This window comes from Acanthopagrus latus, chromosome 1 (assembly GCF_904848185.1).
Source record: "Acanthopagrus latus isolate v.2019 chromosome 1, fAcaLat1.1, whole genome shotgun sequence".
Lineage (NCBI taxonomy): Eukaryota > Metazoa > Chordata > Actinopteri > Spariformes > Sparidae > Acanthopagrus > Acanthopagrus latus.
In genome coordinates, this window is record NC_051039.1 from 17,738,778 (window position 1) to 17,759,335 (window position 20,558).

The 20,558-nt window shown below is 40.3% G+C and overlaps 1 protein-coding gene across 5 annotated transcripts in view; it reads left to right on the top strand.

The window, feature by feature from the left end:
* rab11fip4b (RAB11 family interacting protein 4 (class II) b) overlaps window positions 1-20,507 on the top strand; it is a 57,253-nt gene extending 36,746 nt beyond the window's left edge. For 2 of the 5 annotated variants that reach the window (XM_037108448.1, XM_037108482.1), the window contains 13 exons: window positions 5,739-5,989; window positions 6,247-6,432; window positions 8,103-8,237; window positions 10,222-10,257; window positions 11,736-11,835; window positions 12,324-12,427; window positions 12,650-12,790; window positions 13,135-13,216; window positions 14,264-14,401; window positions 14,619-14,777; window positions 16,698-16,778; window positions 17,258-17,401; window positions 18,123-20,507. In XM_037108448.1, the coding sequence (XP_036964343.1) occupies window positions 5,739-5,989; window positions 6,247-6,432; window positions 8,103-8,237; window positions 10,222-10,257; window positions 11,736-11,835; window positions 12,324-12,427; window positions 12,650-12,790; window positions 13,135-13,216; window positions 14,264-14,401; window positions 14,619-14,777; window positions 16,698-16,778; window positions 17,258-17,401; window positions 18,123-18,239 (1,674 nt within the window). In that variant the 3' untranslated portion in view covers window positions 18,240-20,507. The remainder of the gene's footprint in view (window positions 1-5,738; window positions 5,990-6,246; window positions 6,433-8,102; window positions 8,238-10,221; window positions 10,258-11,735; window positions 11,836-12,323; window positions 12,428-12,649; window positions 12,791-13,134; window positions 13,217-14,263; window positions 14,402-14,618; window positions 14,778-16,697; window positions 16,779-17,257; window positions 17,402-18,122) is intronic. The other 3 variants (XM_037108463.1, XM_037108471.1, XM_037108457.1) reach the window with 3 other exon arrangements.
* The last annotated feature ends 51 nt before the right edge of the window (window positions 20,508-20,558 follow it).

Below are 20,558 nucleotides of genomic sequence, written 5' to 3' on the forward strand. Positions count from 1 at the left end.
GAACCAGCAATTCTAGTACAGTGACATCATTTGCATCCCACCATTTTCTATGTGATCTTTCATAGTGTTGCCCAATTACTGTGGCATGACAAATACGTTACTCAACACTTCGAGTTTCAGGGCTGTGTCACAGTGGTTTGAGTAGTAGTCATCATTCATGTTACATAAACTTCCATCTATGCCCTTCTGAAGAATGCCCCGCACTGCCAAGTTTAGCTGAGGGTTAATTGCGAGGTCAAATTATTTTCCAGTTACTTCAAACAGATTTCAGACGTTGTGCTTTTTGTGTTAGTTTAAGTTGCCTCTGGTGTTTTGTGACTCATCTATTTCTATCCACTTGACATTTGGGGATATTTTACTCTCTCCCTCTCCCTCTTTTTCTTCAACTTTGCATAGAAATGTGATGAGTCCCTGCTCTTCACTCTCTGTATCTTTGTATCCATCCATCCATCTATCCATCGTTGTTCTCCCCACTTCATACGTTTCTTTTGTAGCTGCAGTGGATTTTAATAATACATTTTTGTCTCGCTGTGTTGGAGTCTCCTCGTTACTCCAGCTCATGCATAACTCTTCATGCTTCACAACTGTTTCTCTACCTAGAAAATCTGCGCTGACTATCTTTGTAAATAATGCTTGACCAGTATTTTTCCAAGTAGCGTTCACAGCATATGCATGCTTATTTTACCACACATGACATGTAAAAAACTATGTGTAATAAATCCCACACATGTGAGGGATTCAGTGACGATTGATGAAAGAGAAGCTCGGCTTTATACACAACACCTGGACAGGGTTTGGGCTGAAGGGGGGAGTGTATCAAAACTTACTTGTTTTTAACATACAGTAACATATACACATTTATATTCTGCTCTTAAATAATCAAGACTTGACCAAAAACACTGAAAAGGTCTGTTCAATCAACCTGAATTTCTCATCTCAGTGAGTGTCTGATTTTGTTTCGTCTTCTTCTTCTCTCTATCTTTTTCCTCCTCTGACATTAGTCTCACCTGGGAGAGTGGGAAGGAAAGCAGGAAAGATATGATAGGATGTCTGTATTTTAACTAGGTCAGACCCTGCAGCAACAGACTCACAGAGATCAGAAATCTTCTCCTGATTTGATTTAAAGCCAAGTATGAAATAGAAATGTGTATAACAGCATGCACACCGTGCAGTGTAATGATGTTAAGCCGCATAATTTTCGGTTTATTTATTACATCTTTACTGTTCCTTTCCTGTAAATGTCTTTACATCTGAGAAACAAAATCTATTGACATTGATGTTGTCCAAGCACAATACAGTACAGATTCTCTTTCATTTAATATAGATGTTTCCGACTATAAACCACCATAAACATTAAAGAATGCATATAAATGCTCATTTTGAGGTTCATAGTTTTATTTTGTCTTACTCCAAAAATATGTTTACATGCTTTAATGTTCAGAAAATGCATCAGTTTTCTCATACTGCCCAGTGCAGCAGCACAGTGCTCCCCTTCTGTCTGACCAGAGGTGCCTTGTTCCAGGCAGCAAGATTTAAATGGTTATACAAATACTGTTTTGGCCAAGGGGTGATGTGAAGGCGCTTCAAATAGAGCCGCTGTATTTAAAAGCACAAGGAAAATGTAAAGGCCCCTGGCAGGTTGGGCGCTGTTTGGCAGGTTAGCTGTGTTTGTGCTCCGGGGAATCAAACAACTCAAAACAATCTGCAGGCTCATGTTTTGGCCGTTCCAGCCCCAAGGCTTTTTTCTGAAACTGGCAGGTACAGAGGCTGACTGTAAACACACACACAGCTCCTCCCTCCATCATAGCATTTTTATTACTCTCATCAGACTGACTGTCAGAGTGCAAAGTACTTCTGTTTCAAAACAAACACACACACACACACTGTAGGTCTATTGGTGTCTTTGCCTGAAACACAAGCTGTCAGAAAGGCTTTAATTGGCCGTCTAAATGATGGCACATGTGCTTCTGTTCGCCGCCTTTTTGACTGACTGCTCAACAGGCATCGTTTCTGTTTCTGAACACTTGAGTGAGTAGGTGACACACATTCACCTGAACAGAGGAAAATTATCCTCTTTACATACTTAGAAATGAGCTGTCAGTTAGATAAATACTTTACTGGGTATATTGTATTTGTGTAACACAGGTACAGTACTTAATGAGAATTAATAACTTGAACGTGACTTTTATTCTAGATGAAACAAATAAACTTTACAGTATAACACAAAACACTGTCACAAAGTGCTTAACAGAACAAGATGCAACAGCACACTCAATCTATATAAAAATGACAAAAAAATACAAAAATAGTCCGACGTGTCAAGATAAAAAACTTTGAAAGAAGGAACTAACTTTGCACACCTACACTGTAAATTTAAAAATTGACTTTACTGAAAAAGTGCAAAACCAATAAACTAATTTCAATCATTCAATTTAAGTTGTATGAGCTAAAAAGTTGGTCATTTTGAGGTATTTGTTTTCCTTGACTTTTTAAAGTAAATGTGTAAGAATATTTCGAAAATTTCAGGACTTCCAATGAAATTATCCTTTCCAACCAATATTACAATCTGATGTTATTACATGTTTAGCAAACATAATGCTTGAACAAAATTCCTCACCCTTTCAACCCTTGTTGAAGGGCTCTGTTCCATATTTTGATTAGTTCTACAAACTTTGCTTGTTCCTATTATGTGGGCCAGCCCTACATGAACAGCTCCTCCACTTTCCTCCTCAGAACGAGCACATCAGGTGTTAAACTTCCTTGCTGTGTTAGCTTGTTCAGTTTCTTTAATTGTTGTGCTGCAGTACAGAGGGGGGGCTGCCTGTTTTCTTGCCTCTCGCTGTTTCTTATTCTGCTGCAGGGAAATAAAGACTGGTCTGAGGAATGCTAAAGAGACCTTTCCCCTTCTTTTTATTCTCTGTGACTCAGCTCCAGACCCCATGTCGGCTCTTTGTTAAAGCATAGAGCCTCAGTTTATGAGTTGAATTGGTAGTTTTTTTATTTGGTGTGTGTGTGTGTGTGTGTGTGTGTGTGTGTGTGTGTGTGTGTGTGTGTGTGTTGCATGTAGGAGAGGGATGTAAATGAATATGAATACAGTAGATAATTCAGATATAAGCAGATAATCTACTCTGAACAGTTACCAACAGCGTTCAAATTACACAAGGATGTAGTTTACAGACCATCTCATCGGTCATGAAAAATGGCCAAGAGAGCTTTTTCGTGTTATTCATTTCAGTGAGGGTTCAAACTAACTTAACTGCATGCACAATCTTCCTTTTCTAATTAAGCAACAAGGTCCAATGGCTTATTTCAGCCCATTAATTTATTTGCTTTCTCATTCATTATTGACACTTGAGAACAACTTTGCATTCAAACTTTTAAAGTCCAAACAACTTGAAAAATAATAACTCAAAAATAAGTGAAGTAAGTATTGTTTTTATTATTAATCACATTTTTAAAACAGTTACATGCATGTAATGAGGAAAAATTGAGTTGAAAAAAGGAAATAACATTAAAAACAACCACACATAAAGGCAGCACCATTTCCACCTGTCAGTTCTACACAAGACATTTTAGACCAAATCTTTCCTTTTTTTAACTCATAAAGACATCGGGTGATGTCATCTAAAACCTAAGGCATTGATGGAAAGTACCTCCTAAAAACTAAAAAGTGTTTTGTGAAAAAAAAAACTTGACAGAATTGTCAGCGTTCACTAAAACCTTTATTTCTCAGCCTTTGGACATAAAAGACATTAAAAGCTGAAGACTTTGGCTTTAATTGGAAATGATTGCCTTGGCTCTAGTGTCATTTAACGAATCACAATGCTTTTACTCAATCATTTCTTGAACATCATCCAAAACACACTCAGGACATCAGCCTCTGAAGGGAGAAATACACCAACACTGCATTTGGTCTTAATGGGTTCAAATACAAATCATGCTGTATTATTTAAATTCTTCACTTCTTAGTATGGGGTTAGATATTCACTGTTCAGAGAAGATTTCTGCATCAGTGGAGATTTGAGGATGAAACATCAGAGTTGTATGTGTGTGTGTGTGAGAGAGAGAGAGAGAGAGACGGAGAACTGTCTGAATCTTTTCTTATTAAAATCTTTTATTAGACTGTTATGTTGTCGAATACCGACCTGACTCTTATCTCTGCCTCACCTACATCTTTTCTGCAGCTCTCACACTCTCGTCTAATCTCAGCCCCACTCTGTTTTGATAATTCTTTCATTTCTTCTCGGCTGTGTTCCCCCGTGCCCCCTTTTCTTCTCCACACTCGTTAGCTGTGTTCTTCTATTCTGTAATTATTCTTCTTCACCACCTCTGTCCTTACCACCATGCGTGCCTGTTTCTCAACGTTTTTGTTGCCCAGTACCCAACACATGAGCCTCTCCTCTCTGATTCAGCTTCACCTGCCCACCTCCGTCACACTGCTGCGTGTCTCAGCTGTTCAGTCATGCTGAGAAAAGTCCTTGTTCTCTGTTGCGTTAGACCAGATTTGAGCCGCTGAAGAATGAAACTAAATGGAGCGGGACTTATGACCTTTGACCTGTTGCCCTTTCACCCTTCGGCCCTCTAGACCCCCACTTGTCAACTTAAGATCATTCCCACAGTGAAGGAATTTACTAAATGGGAAACCTTGATTTGTGAACAGCTTCCTTACAACTAAAAACAAGTAAATGCCTTTTTGATGAATTCCATAGGACTTCCACTGTCTGAAAATATGAATTTGCAAGATATTGCAGTGTACTTAGGAAGGATTAAAATGTTTCTTCACACTTTAAACACTGTGAAATCTTGAACTGTTGGCTGCATTTCCTTTAGTTTGATTCTCTTTATTTACAGGCTAAAGGCAGAATCACTACATGGTTGGTTGTTGTTGAAGGACACAATGGTTTTCACTCCTCCGCTTTATAATAATATTTCATTGTCCAAAACCCTGAATGTCCTGAATCCTTAACTTAAAGGTAGGATTCAGGAGAATTTGGCCATAATGTGAGAATTTGGCCAAGATGTTCGTTACCTTAGTTGGTTGAATCGCAGTCCCAGCCCATCAGATACCAACAGCATGGGTTGGTAAAGCATTCCACAACAAATTGAGAAAAAAAGGAAACAAAGGCAGAGGGGCTGCAGGGTCTCTGCAGCTTGTATCTGCAGAGACCCTGCAGCCCCTCTGCCTTTGTTTCCTTTTTTTCTAACACCAATTTCTCCCCATTAGAGTTTCCCACTGTGTCTGTTTTCTGTCATTTCATTTTGCTATGTCTGCACTGATGGTTGAACTCTGTGTTGTGATGTTCGGAAGGGGGCGTGTAATCACTCAGGAAATGAATAATGGATTAGTTGATAATCAAGGTATATATCATACATCACAGTGTGACCTTTTTGTCAGGCTGTACTCTCATCATGTGAACATGCATGGTTTCACTCTGTATTCCTTTACATTTTGGTGAATATGCACCATAATAAGTCATGCTACTTCAGCTGCTAGCAGCTCCTGTTTAAACTGGTGGCAGGATCTAACATTAAAAGGAGCATATTCTTGAAAACAAATGGATTCATGGCAGCACCAAGGATTTCACTGAAAAGGATTTTGGCAATGTTACTTTGATCCCTTAATAGCCGAAAGTCGAGCTCTGAGATGTTTTTGTTTTTACAGGTCAGTGTTTGTAAAGTTGTTTGTAAACATACTCATTAATACACCATTTTCTGTCCTTCGTCCTCTCCTCCCCCAGGGTGTCGAGGAGGAGCCGGTCTGTCCGGTCATCATGTGCACACGGGTTGATCCTGACCCCGTCCCTGAGTGCCAGCTGTTCCCAGGAGAGGTGGAGGAGCCAGAGGAGGAGGTGGCAGACGAGGGCAGGGAGAGGGAATCAGACAGAGACAGTGCTGTGGAAAGCACCCAAGGGTCGGACACCTCCGAAGGCCTGATCAGACCGGGAGACAAAGAGGACGTACTGGGGGATCTGTTTTTCCCCGGGGAGAAGTAAGACCTGTTCAACCTTTTATTACTGACTTAAATGAAAGCCAAAGTTTGAATGTACCTGTGTCAGTCTAGTCTAGAAGTATTTGAGGGGAAATGCATCTTACATACTGAATTAAAAGCTCCTTAATGTCATGTGTCATTGTTAATTTCTCATAAATTAAAATGTCTTATGGGGTGACACTCAAAAGGAAGATTTTTTTCTAACGAGTGCAGAGTGTATGTACGTATAACACCGTCCGCCTCCGCTTTTTCCTTAGGTGTGGTCAGACCAGCATCTCAGTGACCTCCGACTTATCGACGCGTTCCTCTGCTTCTCTGAACGAGGAGCAGTTTGAGGACTACGGAGAAGGGGAGGAACCGGACTACATTCCCAGCAGCCCCTGCCCAGACGACGAAATTCGCACCAACGGATACTCCGACCTCGGCTCATCTGTTCCCTCTAGGTGAGAGAGAGACAGACAAACAAACATGTCTTCGTGTTTGAATGCAGAGTGGGACCCTAGTAGGTACTGGAATAAAAGTGTGATTGTGTTATCAGCAATGAACTCTAACATTGTATTGACAAAAGAACTGACAAAAAATGTATTATACCTTACTGAAGCTTCCTCATTGAACTCTTTGATCATTTATATTGTGTAAGATTCTTAGGCATCAAAATAATCTTATTATTTCTGGATTTTTCCTACACTATTCTTGAAACATACATTTTCTGGGAACAGGAGCAGAGGTGCTATCAAGCCGACCATAGGTCGGGAACCACCGTGCTGCTAACTCATGTTAAGTCATCATAAGGACATTGACCAGATTTATGTAGCTTTACCTCTATTAAACATGGACTTGATGCTCCTCTCTGAATCCTTACCTGACTCATATTATTCTGAGTCTTGACTGTAAAAGTGTAGCTAAGGAGTTTTTGCCCTTAAGGCCACATTAATATTCATCAAAGGTCTGTGTTTAATGGGATTAAGTCTCCTGGCTGATAGACTGGCAATACTGCTCCATGCTCCTTCCACGCATACCAAGCAGATAAAACTCACCAAATGGAGTTGGCATGGAGATTTAAATTCCAAATGAGGCCCAGATTTACAAGAAGTCTCAGAAAACTCAGCATGGGAAAGAAGTTTGAAAAACTACAGTACAAAGTGGGTGAAAGGTGCCTCTCAAAGCAAACATTATTGGAGATTCTGCGGTTGAGATTTAAAAACTCAAAAGTGTTGGAACTGTGTCGACTTACATGAACAGTGAGCTGGGAGAGGCTAGTAAGCTCTATAACAATCAAGGTGTGTCTCTTAAAACCTTGAAAGTTTGGTAATAAGGTAATTGTTTTGCTGTCTTGCTTTGAGTGTTGCTACCTTTTAGTAGTAAATATGTATATATTGATACCAGTGCTTTAAGGAGGCCGGTACTGAACAAGCAGTTCCCACAAGCCAGATATTCTTTTCCGCCCTCTTCATATCACAAAATCCCTCCCTGCAGATCATCACAGTATCAGGTCATTTTGATTTCACTGGTGAAGAGGAAGCTACGTCCTGCTTTTCTGGGAACACATAAAACGCTACATGTAATAAATCCACAAGGTTATTATAGAGATCAGTTCTATCTGTGATTAGCAAAGAGCAGTTTAGTAGGATAGATCCCTGCACTAAGAGTGCCGGCACTTATTTATTTACACTTCAATTATGAAGGTACTGTATCAAAGTTAGAAATTATAGTACTCTGACAACACAGCTCCTCTACCAATATACTGTAACACAATAAACTAAGTGGAGACTGGAAGTTATATTTATAGATTTAAGTATTAAGTGTTATGAGTTCCCACTGAGCTCCTGTGTTGCAAAAGTTTTGTCCCAGGAAATGTAGATAATCTGATGTTTTTTCTTCTCTCCTTCTCAACTTTTCACATCTCTCTGTCTCTCTCAGTGTTTTTATTGCCGTTATTTAAAGGACAGCTAGATCAGTGTTCTAGGTGTCTTGGCACGGGCGGCATTGTTTTATGTCAGCCTTTTATTCCCTACACACAAAAATGGCCAAATGTTTACACCTGCACAAGTAATCAGAAGTAGTTCAATGTAAGATGACTTCTCCTTGTGTGTATGTGTGTGTGTGTTCACAGTGCAGGCCAGACTCCTCGTAAGGTGCGTCAGCATTACACTGGGGAAATGATGGATGTCTACTGTTCCCAGTGCAGCAAAAAGGTCAACCTGCTCAATGATCTGGAGGCTCGCCTCAAAAACCTCAAGGCTAACAGGTAAGACACATACACAACAGTATGACACAATATCTACCCCCACTAAAATGCAAGTTATCCTTACAAACAGTGCACATTGTAGTATGATGTATTGCCACTTTATAAACTGCAGATCATTTTTCCAGTGCCAACTCTACAGTAGGCTATAAGGCTACAGTTATCTCAACCATTAGCTACCTGAACAGTTAACAACAAGCTAAAGTTGGGTTGCATGATATTAGGTGTGCGTTAAAAACACTGTATACAAAAGCAGATGGTAAAATAATAACAAGATATATACAAGTAAATTGTGAAAAGTGAAGTATTATAACTAAATTATGGATGGAAAACACTGACATAATTATAGATGTATACTGAAGGTACCGAAGGCAAAAGATGGTGCAGTTTGTAAAGCAAATCTAACCCTAACCCATGACAGGAACTATACACCACAGTGTTGCACCACGCTGTCAGCTATAATGTGTTTATACAGAATACACACAGTGAGAATTAAAGGGTACTGGTCCACTTGTGCTGCAAACTGGTGATGGTCGTAATATGTAACAACAATGATGTAGTATTGTTACAGGGGAGTTTTTTAAGTGTCCCTCCTACACAAACACTAACTGATTGTTATATAAGGCTGGTACTCCTGTGCTTACCTCATCTACCATTGTGATAGGGAATCTATTATTGGAAACATAATCCGTGGTGACCAGTAATAGCTCTACTGTCCACTGGGCAAACACAAGTTCACATACAAGCACGCACAGAGTCATTTCAGAAGGATATATGTTGTAGAACAATGTGCTTGACTGTAGCGTGAATGGTGGAGTCGCTTTATTTCTTTGTTACATGGATTGAGTCTCTCTGCTGACTCAGCAGGATTTCTCCCCAGAGAAATAATCCAGCATGCCTCTCGTGATTAGACCCATGCTTTTCCTTATGAATAATGAATCAGAGATGTGCAGAAAGAAAGAAAGAAAGAAAGAAAGAAAGAAAGAAAGAGTTAGAGAATGGAAAGAGAAAGAATGAGAGAAAGACATTGAGTGGTGGGGAGAACGGATTCTAATGAGGAAGGAGGATTTATATGAGGCATGGGCAACAGGTTGTGGATAAATATGAAACTGCCTAAAAGCAAGGCACCTTATAGATTATTCCAAGGAGTTAAGGATTTTAAGCAAGACTAATGGATTCAGAGGAAAGAGCTTTTTCAGTGGAGCAATAAGTAGGTATTAACCATACAATATTTATAGGATCACTTATGAATGCAAACACAATTAATCTAATTAAACTGGCCACAGTGAAGCACAGGTAATAAACACATAAAACAGTGGGTGGAGTTTGGTTCATTTTAAAATAGGGCATAGAGAAAGAAAAAGGAATGTTATTGATTGATCGGTAGCACCAACTCAGAGTGCAAAGTGACATAAATTAAAGGCATCTATTTTAATTAGTTTGTTTTTGAATGCAAATGCAGCAAAGACAGGTGGACAGCACAAGTAATCTCAGAAAATGACATTAATATTGTCAGAAAGTTGTTATCATGAAAGGTATAACCCCTAAAAACATTTCCACCAATCAAATATGGGTTGACACAATAGAAAGAAACCTGCGCAGACTCTGTATATTCTATACTGTATTAATTTAGCTGTCCCATGTGTGAACCTGCAGTATAACCCCTCATTTCTGTAAATCCAGTGTGAAATCCAGCACAGTGACACATGTCAGACTGAAAGAGCCTTTGGGCTTTTGTCCCCCTGAGACAGCTGCTGAGCTGACAGAAACCCCCGCTCACTGAACCAGGAGTTAAATTGTGTTATCACTGCTGTGTCCTTCTGTGTTTCTTTCGCTCTCTTTGCTACGTGTCTGCCACACTATACAGCCTAAATCTTAATTGCCGTCAGCAGTTATTTTCCAGTGCACTGGTGTGAGTCTAGACATATCCATGTCAATTCGCTGTAATAAAAATGTCTTTTGTTTTCTTTGCTCTTTCTTTTTCTAGCCCCAACAGGAAAATCTCCAGCACTGCGTTTGGCAGGTAGGCCTCTTACCTGTGTGAGTGTGTGAGTCTTAAGTGTGCTTCTGTGTGTGTGTCTACCTTGAAGGTCATTCGCTTGTACTGTGTGTGCGTTTGTGCCTGTGCCGCACGTGTTTGCTCTATTTGTTGACATGAGGACACTAACAGCAAGATTAGTTGCTGCCTCCTTATCAGTCAGCCTCCCGACCAACTAGTTAATTACTGACTAAGGTCTGGCTGGAAGTGATCTCATGATGGAAAATCTTTAGTTTAATAGTTGAATTTGGACATCAGCTTTTCCAGCCATGTATCCATCTTCACGGCCTGTTGGTCTGTACTGGGTGAAATGTTTTGTATCCAAGCTTTTGTTCTATTTCAGCCCACACGAACTGAGTTATAGTGACAGAGTGAAAATGGCCTGTCAGACCTGATCTATGTACTCAATATTAGGTTTGGCTCTCTCCCCATGTTCCTTCCACTGTCCTCTCTGTCTCATGTGATTACTTCTTCAACTTTACAGCTTTCTTTCTGCTCTCCTCTCCTCCCCTCTCCCCCCCCCCCACCCCCCTTGGTGTTAAAAATGGGTTTTATTTAGTTAAAAACAGTTACAGTGTGCCTTTAGCAGAGCTTCTTCACGTTGAGTGGGTATTCTGCATGCCTGCTACATGATTAGTATGCCCTTTTTATGGTGTGTTGTGTATGACACATTAGGGTTCTAGAAGTTTTTAATGATATGTTTAAAACATGGGGCGGCTGTAGCTCAGCGGGTAGAGTGGGTCGGCTATTGATCATAAGGTCACTGGTTCAAATCCCAGCTCCGGGCAGAGCCGAGCTGCATGTCAAGGCGTCCTTGAGGTGTGAATGAGTGTAATTGCTCATTATAAAGACTCTCAGTGTTAAAACATTAATTAACCTTGATGGGTGTCTCAAACTATGCTGAATTCTATAGAATTTGGCCTGAAAAGTGTTGATGACTTTTTGAATTTGATATTCAAGAAGGTGTGGCAACCATGTTCTGTTCTCCTCTCCTCTCCTCTCCTCTCCTCTCCTCTCCTCTCCTCTTCTCTCCTCTCCTCTCCTCTCCTCTCCTCTTCTCTCCTCTCCTCTCCTCTCCTCTCCTCTCCTCTCCTCTCCTCTCCTCTCCTCTCCTCTTCTCTCCTCTCATCTCCTCTCCATATTGCTAATCTCAATAATGGACAAGCTTCCTGTTCTCAAGTTATTCCATCAGTGTAAAAGGGGTTAGACGTATCACACTCTATTGTGTGACACAGTACTAATTTTAATTCTGTTTGCAGCAGCCTCTCTGCTTGGCTCTGTCCTTACAGTCCTATATCATCTACATCACTGCAGGATAGAGTACACTTTTCCTTCCTCTCTCACATACGCACGCACGTATATAGATATATATGCAAACTGGCAGAGAAGCAGCTGGTCCTCACCTGGATCTATTCCCAGCAGATTCTTTAAGTTTGTGTGTGTCTCTGTGTGTGTTTGAACAGGCAGCTGCTTCACAACAGCAACTTGAGCAGCAGTAACGGCAGCACAGAGGACCTTTTCAGAGACAGCATCGACTCCTGCGACATCGACATAAATGAGAAGGTACGAATGTGTCTGTGTGTCTGTATGTTGATCTGCGTCAACGGACCTTTATTTAACTAACCTCTTTTACACACTGAACAAATGCTTGTGGGAAGTAGAAATAGCCTTTCCTGTTTCTTTGAGGATACTAATTACTAATTAAGATTAAATAACTCTCACCTTCAGCATTTTATACGCTCTGCTATCACAGAGAGGAAAGAGAGGAGCTGTTCCTGGTGGATGCACAGCTTAGGCTGAGAATGCTAATTCATAGGATGAGCCCTGTTGGGATTCCTCTTGCATATGCAAATTCAAGGAATATGGTTATCATTTAAATGTCTTTAAGAACTTGGGAACTGCATAAGTACTTGTAGGAAGTATTGAAAGTATTGTGGTTTAGTGTCTTTCAACTATAGACTAGCTTTATTTTGGCCTAATTTAATATTTCCAGATTTAATTATATATATATATGGTGTAAATCGTGGTATTTTGTACTTTGTTTTTATCAGGTGAGCTATCTGGAGAAGAAAGTGGCAGAACTGGAGAATGAGATTCTGATGAACGGTGATCTCAAGTCCAAGCTGAAGCAGGAAAACACACAACTAGTGCACAGGTAGAGTCAGAAAGCTGGGGTTCTGAAACAAAAGATGTGCTGTAGAACAAATAAATGAAGGGACCAGTACCATTTCATACAGATCATCTGTCTAACTTCTCATTGTTGAAAGGTCAACACCACACATCTTGCAGACCTTATGCAACAGAATGTAACAGTCATTTGGAATTTACTGTTTCAGAAAGTAACACACAGTCTTGTGTGATGTGTTGATCGCCCCAGGGTTAATGAGCTGGAGGAGCAGCTTAAAGACCAGGAGACGCGAGCAGAACAAAGTGTGCAGGAGGAGTTGAGACGACATCGAGAGGCCTACAGCAAGATGGAGAGGGACAAGAACACACAGATAGAGCTGCTGACCAACCGGTGAGAAACACACAAATGATCTTTTGTTTGTGTACGATTGTAACGGATTGGAAGTGTATATTCTGATGCTAATATGTAGTTTAGATTTGGGGTTTTGGATGTAGAGAAACTGGACTTGACAGTGCTGTTTAAATGCCCTGGATATGGACATTGACTGCCTGTTTAAGAGAAAATGCAGAATGTCAAACTGTATGCTAAACTGAGATTCCTCCAGGGGTTAGTTTGTTGCCCATGGAGCTGCAGCATGTAGTGCAGGCGCCTTAGCTGACTCTGAGCCAAACTCAGTCACTAGTCAAAGTAAAAAAAGTAAAAGTCAACTGACATACAGGATTTTGTGTTTTTAGAGTTCGACAACTGGAGGACGAGAACAGTGACATTTCTATGAACATGTGCAGACTCAAATCACAGACAGAGAAACTGGATGAGGTAAGTCATGTTTGTATATTTGCTGTCTTTTATCCTGTTTGTTTTCTTTAATCTGGCCTTATTTTAACTTTCATAGGGGAACACCATTGATTATACACAACAACTTTTTTGGCTCCAGGTTCTATTCTATTTACGTATATAGCCTTATTAATTATGCGCTAGTACAATGCTAAATCAGTTGCTCATCTTATTATCTTCTCTTTCTAATAAACAGGGTCTTATGTAATTTTTCACATTTCACAATTGTCAACACAGACCCCTTGTTCCTGAATGTTTCTTTAGTAGTCAAATACTGTTCTACATGTGTATACACACACACTAAGATTCATATTATTTACAATATGAGGTGTTAGAAACAGCCTTGGGGTGATGATGCACACCTCTATTTTGAGACATTAACTATGTTAATGAGACCAAACCAGATAGTTGTCAGCTCTAGCTCGTGCTTAAAGAAAAAATGTGCGAGGAAAAGAGTGACTGAAAATAGAAAATGTAACTCTAAATTCAAATACTTGAATAAAAGTGCCAAATCTTTGTTTATAGTAAATAATACAAATGTGTCTATCAATGTAGACACGTGTGTACGTCTCTATGGGTTCTCAAAGTTTGATTAAACACTGTAAGTATAAAGTCTATGTCAGAAGTGAGTGTATACAGTATAGGCTTGTCTGTTTTGACGTTAATGAAACACATAATGCACACTACCTTCATCTTTTAACTGTATGCTACATTTGTAATGGATCTGAGACTAAGGTTTAAAAAATTTTTTTAAAAAACAAGATATTTGCTCAAAACCACGGGCAGTCATTAATAGAAAGGCAGTCCAGAATAAGCAAACAATTCTACGCAGGGAGTAGACAAAGTCCATGAATACTAACAGTAGAAATAGCTGGAAAGCAATGAGCACACGTGGTGAATACAGGCAAGTTCAGGACGGGGAAGTAACACTGAGGCAGGAACCGAAATGACATGTTACATTTTCAGAAACACAGCAAACAAGTTTAATGGGGTGTGTTATACTGAGGGTGTGTGTCTGTCCTTCCTCAGGAGAAACAGAGGATGACAGACAAGCTGGAAGACACCAGTTTGCGGCTAAAGGATGAGATGGACCTCTACAGGAAAATGATGGACAAACTGAGACAGAACAGATACCAGTTCCAGAAAGAGAAGGAAGAAATGCAGGAGGTGGGAGGGACTGATTTTGATTTTATGTAATCAAACACACACACACACACACACACACACACACACACACACACAGAGTGGGTTGTTTGCTCTACTGCTCACTCTGTTTCCTCTCTTTCACTCTCTCTCACACTGCATCATGCACTGCTCGTACACCCACACTTACAAAATACTGCATTGGCCTTACATAATGTTCATCTGTTCTGTCTCTTGGTAGCTGATAGAGGACTTGCGTCGAGAATTGGAGCATTTGCAGCTCTTCAAGCTGGAGACGGAGAGGCCTGGCCGCAGCGGCAGCTCTTCATCAGGGCTGGCGGACTTCAACACCAGGACCAGGGAGGTGGAGCTGGAGCACGAGGTCAAGCGGCTCAAGCAGGTACTGATTAAAGGTTCATGTCTTTGTTGTGCATTGCTCAGAAAGTAATGTAGCAAATGGGTATGCATTAAGATGCAGGAATGATTATAAAACGCTTTGACTTTAGTTTTCAAGAAGCAACATGCCACCTGATGGAGAGCTTTCTCAAATCTGGTGTTTGCACAGCTAGTCTGCAATGAGCCCACCATACATGAGAAATGAACGGATTTTCACCAGCACCTAAGCATAAGACTTCATCAGAGGGTTTTGTTTTGTTTTTTTTACAGTGAACAGGGATTTCTGTGCTTTGGTTTGGATGCACTGTACTTTTGTAAATACTACATAATTATAACCTCACAGACTGAAGTTATTTTTATTTATTTTAAACACGAAGAACTTGCTTTCCAAATGTGATTTCGAAAGTGTGTTTATCATTGTCTTTTTTTTTTTACCAGTTTATATGTTTGACTGACCATCATGCTACAGTCTGACAGTCTCTTTAGCAATGTGCAACTTGATTGTAATACAAATGCAAATTCAGCTAATCCCTGCATTATTTCGAGAAACAATTACTTCCTCACACATAATGGCCAAACAGAGTGCACAGTTGCGGCACAGCAACACAATACATTTACACTTTTTATATTATAACCAGGGAGGACACGCCTGCAGAATGATTCAGATGGATCAGATGATACGTAATAGATTTATATGTATCCCCGCAGGACTCAGTGCACTTAATTTTGCTCTTACAGGAAGTGTAATTGTTTTAATTTAACATAATAAATTGGTTTAAATAATGCCAGAGGAACATTAGTTTTGTGGCTACAGACCTAACAGGGCGGTTTTAGGCATACCATATTATCACACATCACCAGTGGGGAAAGGGGATGGTAATGATCCCAGTCACATTGGCTCCTCCTCTTACCGGAAGATCCACTTAAAAGTAACAATTCACCCCAAGATTAAAAATACATACTTTTTTTAAATCTTTCCTGTTGGGCTATTATCCATTAAGATTGTTTTGATGTGAGTTGCCTAGTTTGGGAGATATCAGCAGTTGAGATCCCTGCCGTCTCTTTAATATACTGTAAGGCAACTAGATGGCACTGTGGAGATCGCAGAGCTGAAAAAGTACATAATAAATAAAGAAAGGTTGGAAGGTGTAGTTTGGTATGAAAAGAATAGTGTCTACATCAAACTGCTGACAGCAAGGTTGATTTTAGGATGAACTGTCCCTCAGCTTCATTACAGTTTCTGACAGTAGGTGCGGAGTACATTTGTTTCAGTAGTTGTTAGTATATCTATATGCAGATACATCTGCCTCACACAGTTAGAGACTCATGACAATGCTCTGTTTACACCCCTGCCAAGTGCACAGATCTGGTGCAAAGTAAGGATAAGGGGTTAGATGAGACCTGTTTTCAGATGTCCTCTCTGATAAGACTTGAAAAATCCTCAAGTAATTATATAGGAGTCTGTCATTTTCAGAACATGTGATGATATGCATAAGATATTATGCTTCCTTAGCTGATAGAATAGGCTGAAGAAAATGTGAGGTTACTAAAACCACCGAGCCTTGAATTAACTCTGTAAGCCTCTGCATAGACAGTCAGTCAGAATTGCTGATTTGCACAGTGTGTGTATATCTTGTCGGGGACTGAAATGATAATGTCCATGTCCTCCTGCAAGCTCGCACTGCACTCGTCACACTCACTTCAGGCAACCAAGACTGGGAGCGATGATAATGGTTTTATACCAGCTTTAATCTTCTGATACTTCCTTCTCTCTCAATATATCAACTTCCTACTCTGAGCTACTTCCTGCAGTTTCAGATTCAGAGGCCGCTCTAATTTGCGCTGTGACATCCATCAGGATTAAGCTCACTATCTTATGCCTGCCTGTGCACCTCTGTAAATGTCTGTATGTGTGTGTGTCCAGCGATTTGTGTCCCAGGACTTTCTCCCCCCTGAATTCCAGCACCTGGTGTTATCTGGGGCTCGGCTCCGTCCTGGTCTGATGGTAAAATTGCTTCTGTGATCTTTGACCTCCCGATTAACCACTAATCACAATGGAGTAGTGTGAACTGCATCGGGGTCAGTGCTGCAGTCCCCTCACTAATGGTTCAGGATAGAACAAGGGGAAAAGCAGACTGACCTCGTGTCAGCACTCAAAGGCAACTTCATCATGGAGCTTTCATAACACACCAGACAAAGCAGGGGAGCAGTTTGTTCTGTAACACGTATAACCCATGTGATGTCCTGTAGGTGTTGCCAAAATAGATGCTCTGTTTGCTGCTGGATGAGGTGCAGTGTGTTTTTTTTTTTCCCGTGTGGGTTGAGTGAGGCTTGAGTAGCGGCCATTTTTTTTTTTTTTTTTTTTTTTTTTTTAAATATCTATGTATCATCATCACTCCAGATACACTTGTGTGGTCCAGATACTTATCTCATTCTCATCCTACGTCCCTCTCCTCTACCTCCCACCCTGATTCTGTATTTCAGGAGAACCAGAAGCTGAGGGAGCAGAACGATGAGCTCAATGGTCAGATCCTCAGCCTCAGTCTGTATGAAGCCAAGACCCTGTTTGCCACACAGACCAAGGCCCAGTCTCTAGCTGCAGAGATAGATAACGCCTCCAGAGACCAGGTACAAGCACACGCAGTAGTTACAGCAGAACTGTATCTGTAGGACTTGCCACAGCAGAGCAGCATTCTACATATTTGAATACTGTAGATTTAAATCAAATATGCATGATATGGAGCGACACCAAGGCTCTATCTCGCATGTAAACAAATACTATGGAAATAGGCTATCAGTGGTTAAAATGAAATAACTCAACACGATAGATCTGTAACTACTGCATAGCAGTATTAGAATTACAATTAATCAATTAGGCTGAAAATAACTGGCAACCATTTTGATTAGAGTTGCATGATTAACTGATTAGAAGTCATCTGTGAAATTAATTGCCAGCTCTTTTGAATAAATAGTCAAAAATTATCTGATTCAACCTTCTTAACTGTGAGTATTTTCTTGCCTCTTTACTCCTGTCACAGTAAGCTGGCCCAGTACACATGTACACAGGTGTTTTTGAAAAAAGGGTTTTAAAACATAAAAGATTTCTGCCAAGATGAGCATTTTGTCACCGTTTCAGCATAAATCTTAGATTAAACTCGATGCTGGCTCTACCCCTGAGCAACAGTCGCCCAGCTTTTGCTTTAACAACGGTTCCACAGTAAAACTAAGAAATTATTTTGTTATAATGCTTTAACTTTAACTTTTTTAAACTGGTCAGATTAGTTCACCTTGTTTGACAAACTGAGAAGAAAATGTGTTTGACGTACGTCTCCTCTATTTTTCCCCTCAGCTAATGGAAGCCCTGAAGGAGCAGGAAGAAATCAACATACGACTGCGACAGTACATGGACAAAATCATCCTGTCCATTCTGGACCACAACCCCTCCATCCTGGAGATTAAGAACTAGCAGTGACTCAACTGGAATGAGAACATTTCCCGGTTTCAGGAAAATTATCATTCCAGTTGTTTGATGAGAACCTGCACACTGGGGTTAGGAATCTGTACAGGAATGCAGAGAGAACCAGAGCCAGTCTTGGAACCTGGAACATATAAATAGACACACGTCGCCCCCTGCTGTTTGTGGCAGGGAAAAGAAGAACTTCTGCACTGAGCTAAAGGGAGATTTTTTTTTCAACAAGTTTTTGCTCTCTGGCTGTAGGTCAAACTACTGTGAGTCTTCAGCTCCTACCCTGCTCTGTTTTTTATTCGCTGTCGATGCTGTGAACTGTAGCTACTGTCACAACTTTGAACTGGTGTTGCACTCAACATGTTCTTGGTGTAGAACACTGGACACGTACCTAAAACATAAAACTGGAACATGTCACAAGCCTGACGTGGATTCTACTGCATCCTGGTGTAATATTAGCTGCTTTATCCACAGACAAACAGTTTGGTGTGATATAGAGAGAATCAGTCATGAGGCAGACAAGCAAGTTGGCAGCGAGACTGTTAACCCGACTCTCAGAGGCATGAAGGCAAAACCAGTCGAGTGTTGCCTGATCGGTAAACTGCCCAGCTTTTGTCCTCTTGTCATATAGGTGTTCTCCGAACAGTGCACGTTGATGACGTGTTTGGACAGGTACGTTTTAAGAGAAGACAGTGGCAAGTGATCAGAGAGAATGAAACAGTGAGAACCCCTATAATTAGAAGGGAAGCAGGAAATTTTGAATCGGAATGAGCCGAGTTGGGTACTCAGGTGATGGGCCCATGTATGGTAGCAAAGGAGGGTATTGGTGAAGTTGTAAATGGCGAATCAAAGGTGATTTTTCTTGAGAACATGTCTTCCAGTAACCTTGCAGTGTCAATCAGTCCAATAGTGAATATTCTTTCACTGAGAAGTGGCCCTTAGTTGGTGCTGGTGAGCAGTCGATTGTCACTTTACGGAGCAGAAGCTGCAACCAAGGAGTGTCTTTAAACTGTAATTTCCATGGCTGCCATCTGCTAGCAATGCACGATCTTGAAAAAGGTCCACCACTGCTAGCAATAGATCCAACGATGTTGCACAGAAATGTAAGGATATGAATGTACAGGACGAGTGGTGGATTTGTGTGGAAGTGACTGGTAGCCATTGTAACATGGTTTACTGAATCATCTCTCAAAGCTCAGTGAAATCATCTCAGATATTGTATGTGATCATGCACAGGAGACTGACTTTTTGGTACAAACGACTGGATTAGCAATCTCATCGAAGCCTACAGGTTGCTGATTGTTTTTTTTAACACCCAGATAACTCTCTGAAACGCTCTAATACTGTAAATATCATGAATGTATGACTGGATATTTCAATTTCAGCCCAAAAAAGGCTTTCTGACTTCAAATCTCTGTCATAGGTTAATATGCGTTGTGATACACATGTACAGTAGTCAGTACTGTAATGAGGGCATTGTTTTAGAGAGGGGGAAACAATTTCAATCTGCTGTATTATGTAATTATTCTTAACTTGAGTTTTGCTTCCTTGCACAAAAAAAAGACTTTGTTTCCTTTTGCATGGTTCACCTTTTTCTTCTGTCTGTGCCTTTTTGAGGACATTTTTCAAGATGACGTTGCGATAGATTTACATCGTTTTCAGAAGCTACATTACTATGCTAGCTACTACTATGTCTATGTCTGACATATTTTCCTGACTTGTAAATGTTGTAATTATATAGTGATAATTTGTATTCATGTGCCACTCACCACTCTTTTTCAGATTGATACTATGAAAACAATTTTATACAGTTTTATCAAGAAAGAACTCGTGGTTGCCTAGGTGTCCTATTAGAAAAGCGATATAGCACAGTGCTTTGTATGGTACGCAGACCAGGTTAGCATTTTGGCAATATTTTGTCGAGGATTTTTTTATGCCGCGGGGGATGTTTTGTTGCATTTCTCAATTTTCTTTCTGTTAGTCACTGTGAGTCCATTGCTGTTCAGTTTGCTTTAAACTGGCTTTTTATATGTTTGCAAACTGTCTTCCTAACTTCGACTAAATGGTGAGCATTATGAGCAATATTAACTTATTACCTGCTGATTTTTGTCTCTGTTCTGCTTCACAGATCTTTACACTCTGAACGGTACATTAAGCTGTAAAATGTGTCAGAAACTCATTTCCTGTAGCTCTTAAATTTTGACTCATTGGGGCTATCCAATGCAATGTAGTCATTATAAATAGCAATAAAAATGGCTTTGGCAGTGATGCTGTCTCGTGAAATTTCTATCATTTTAGTTTATAGATTTCTAAATTATG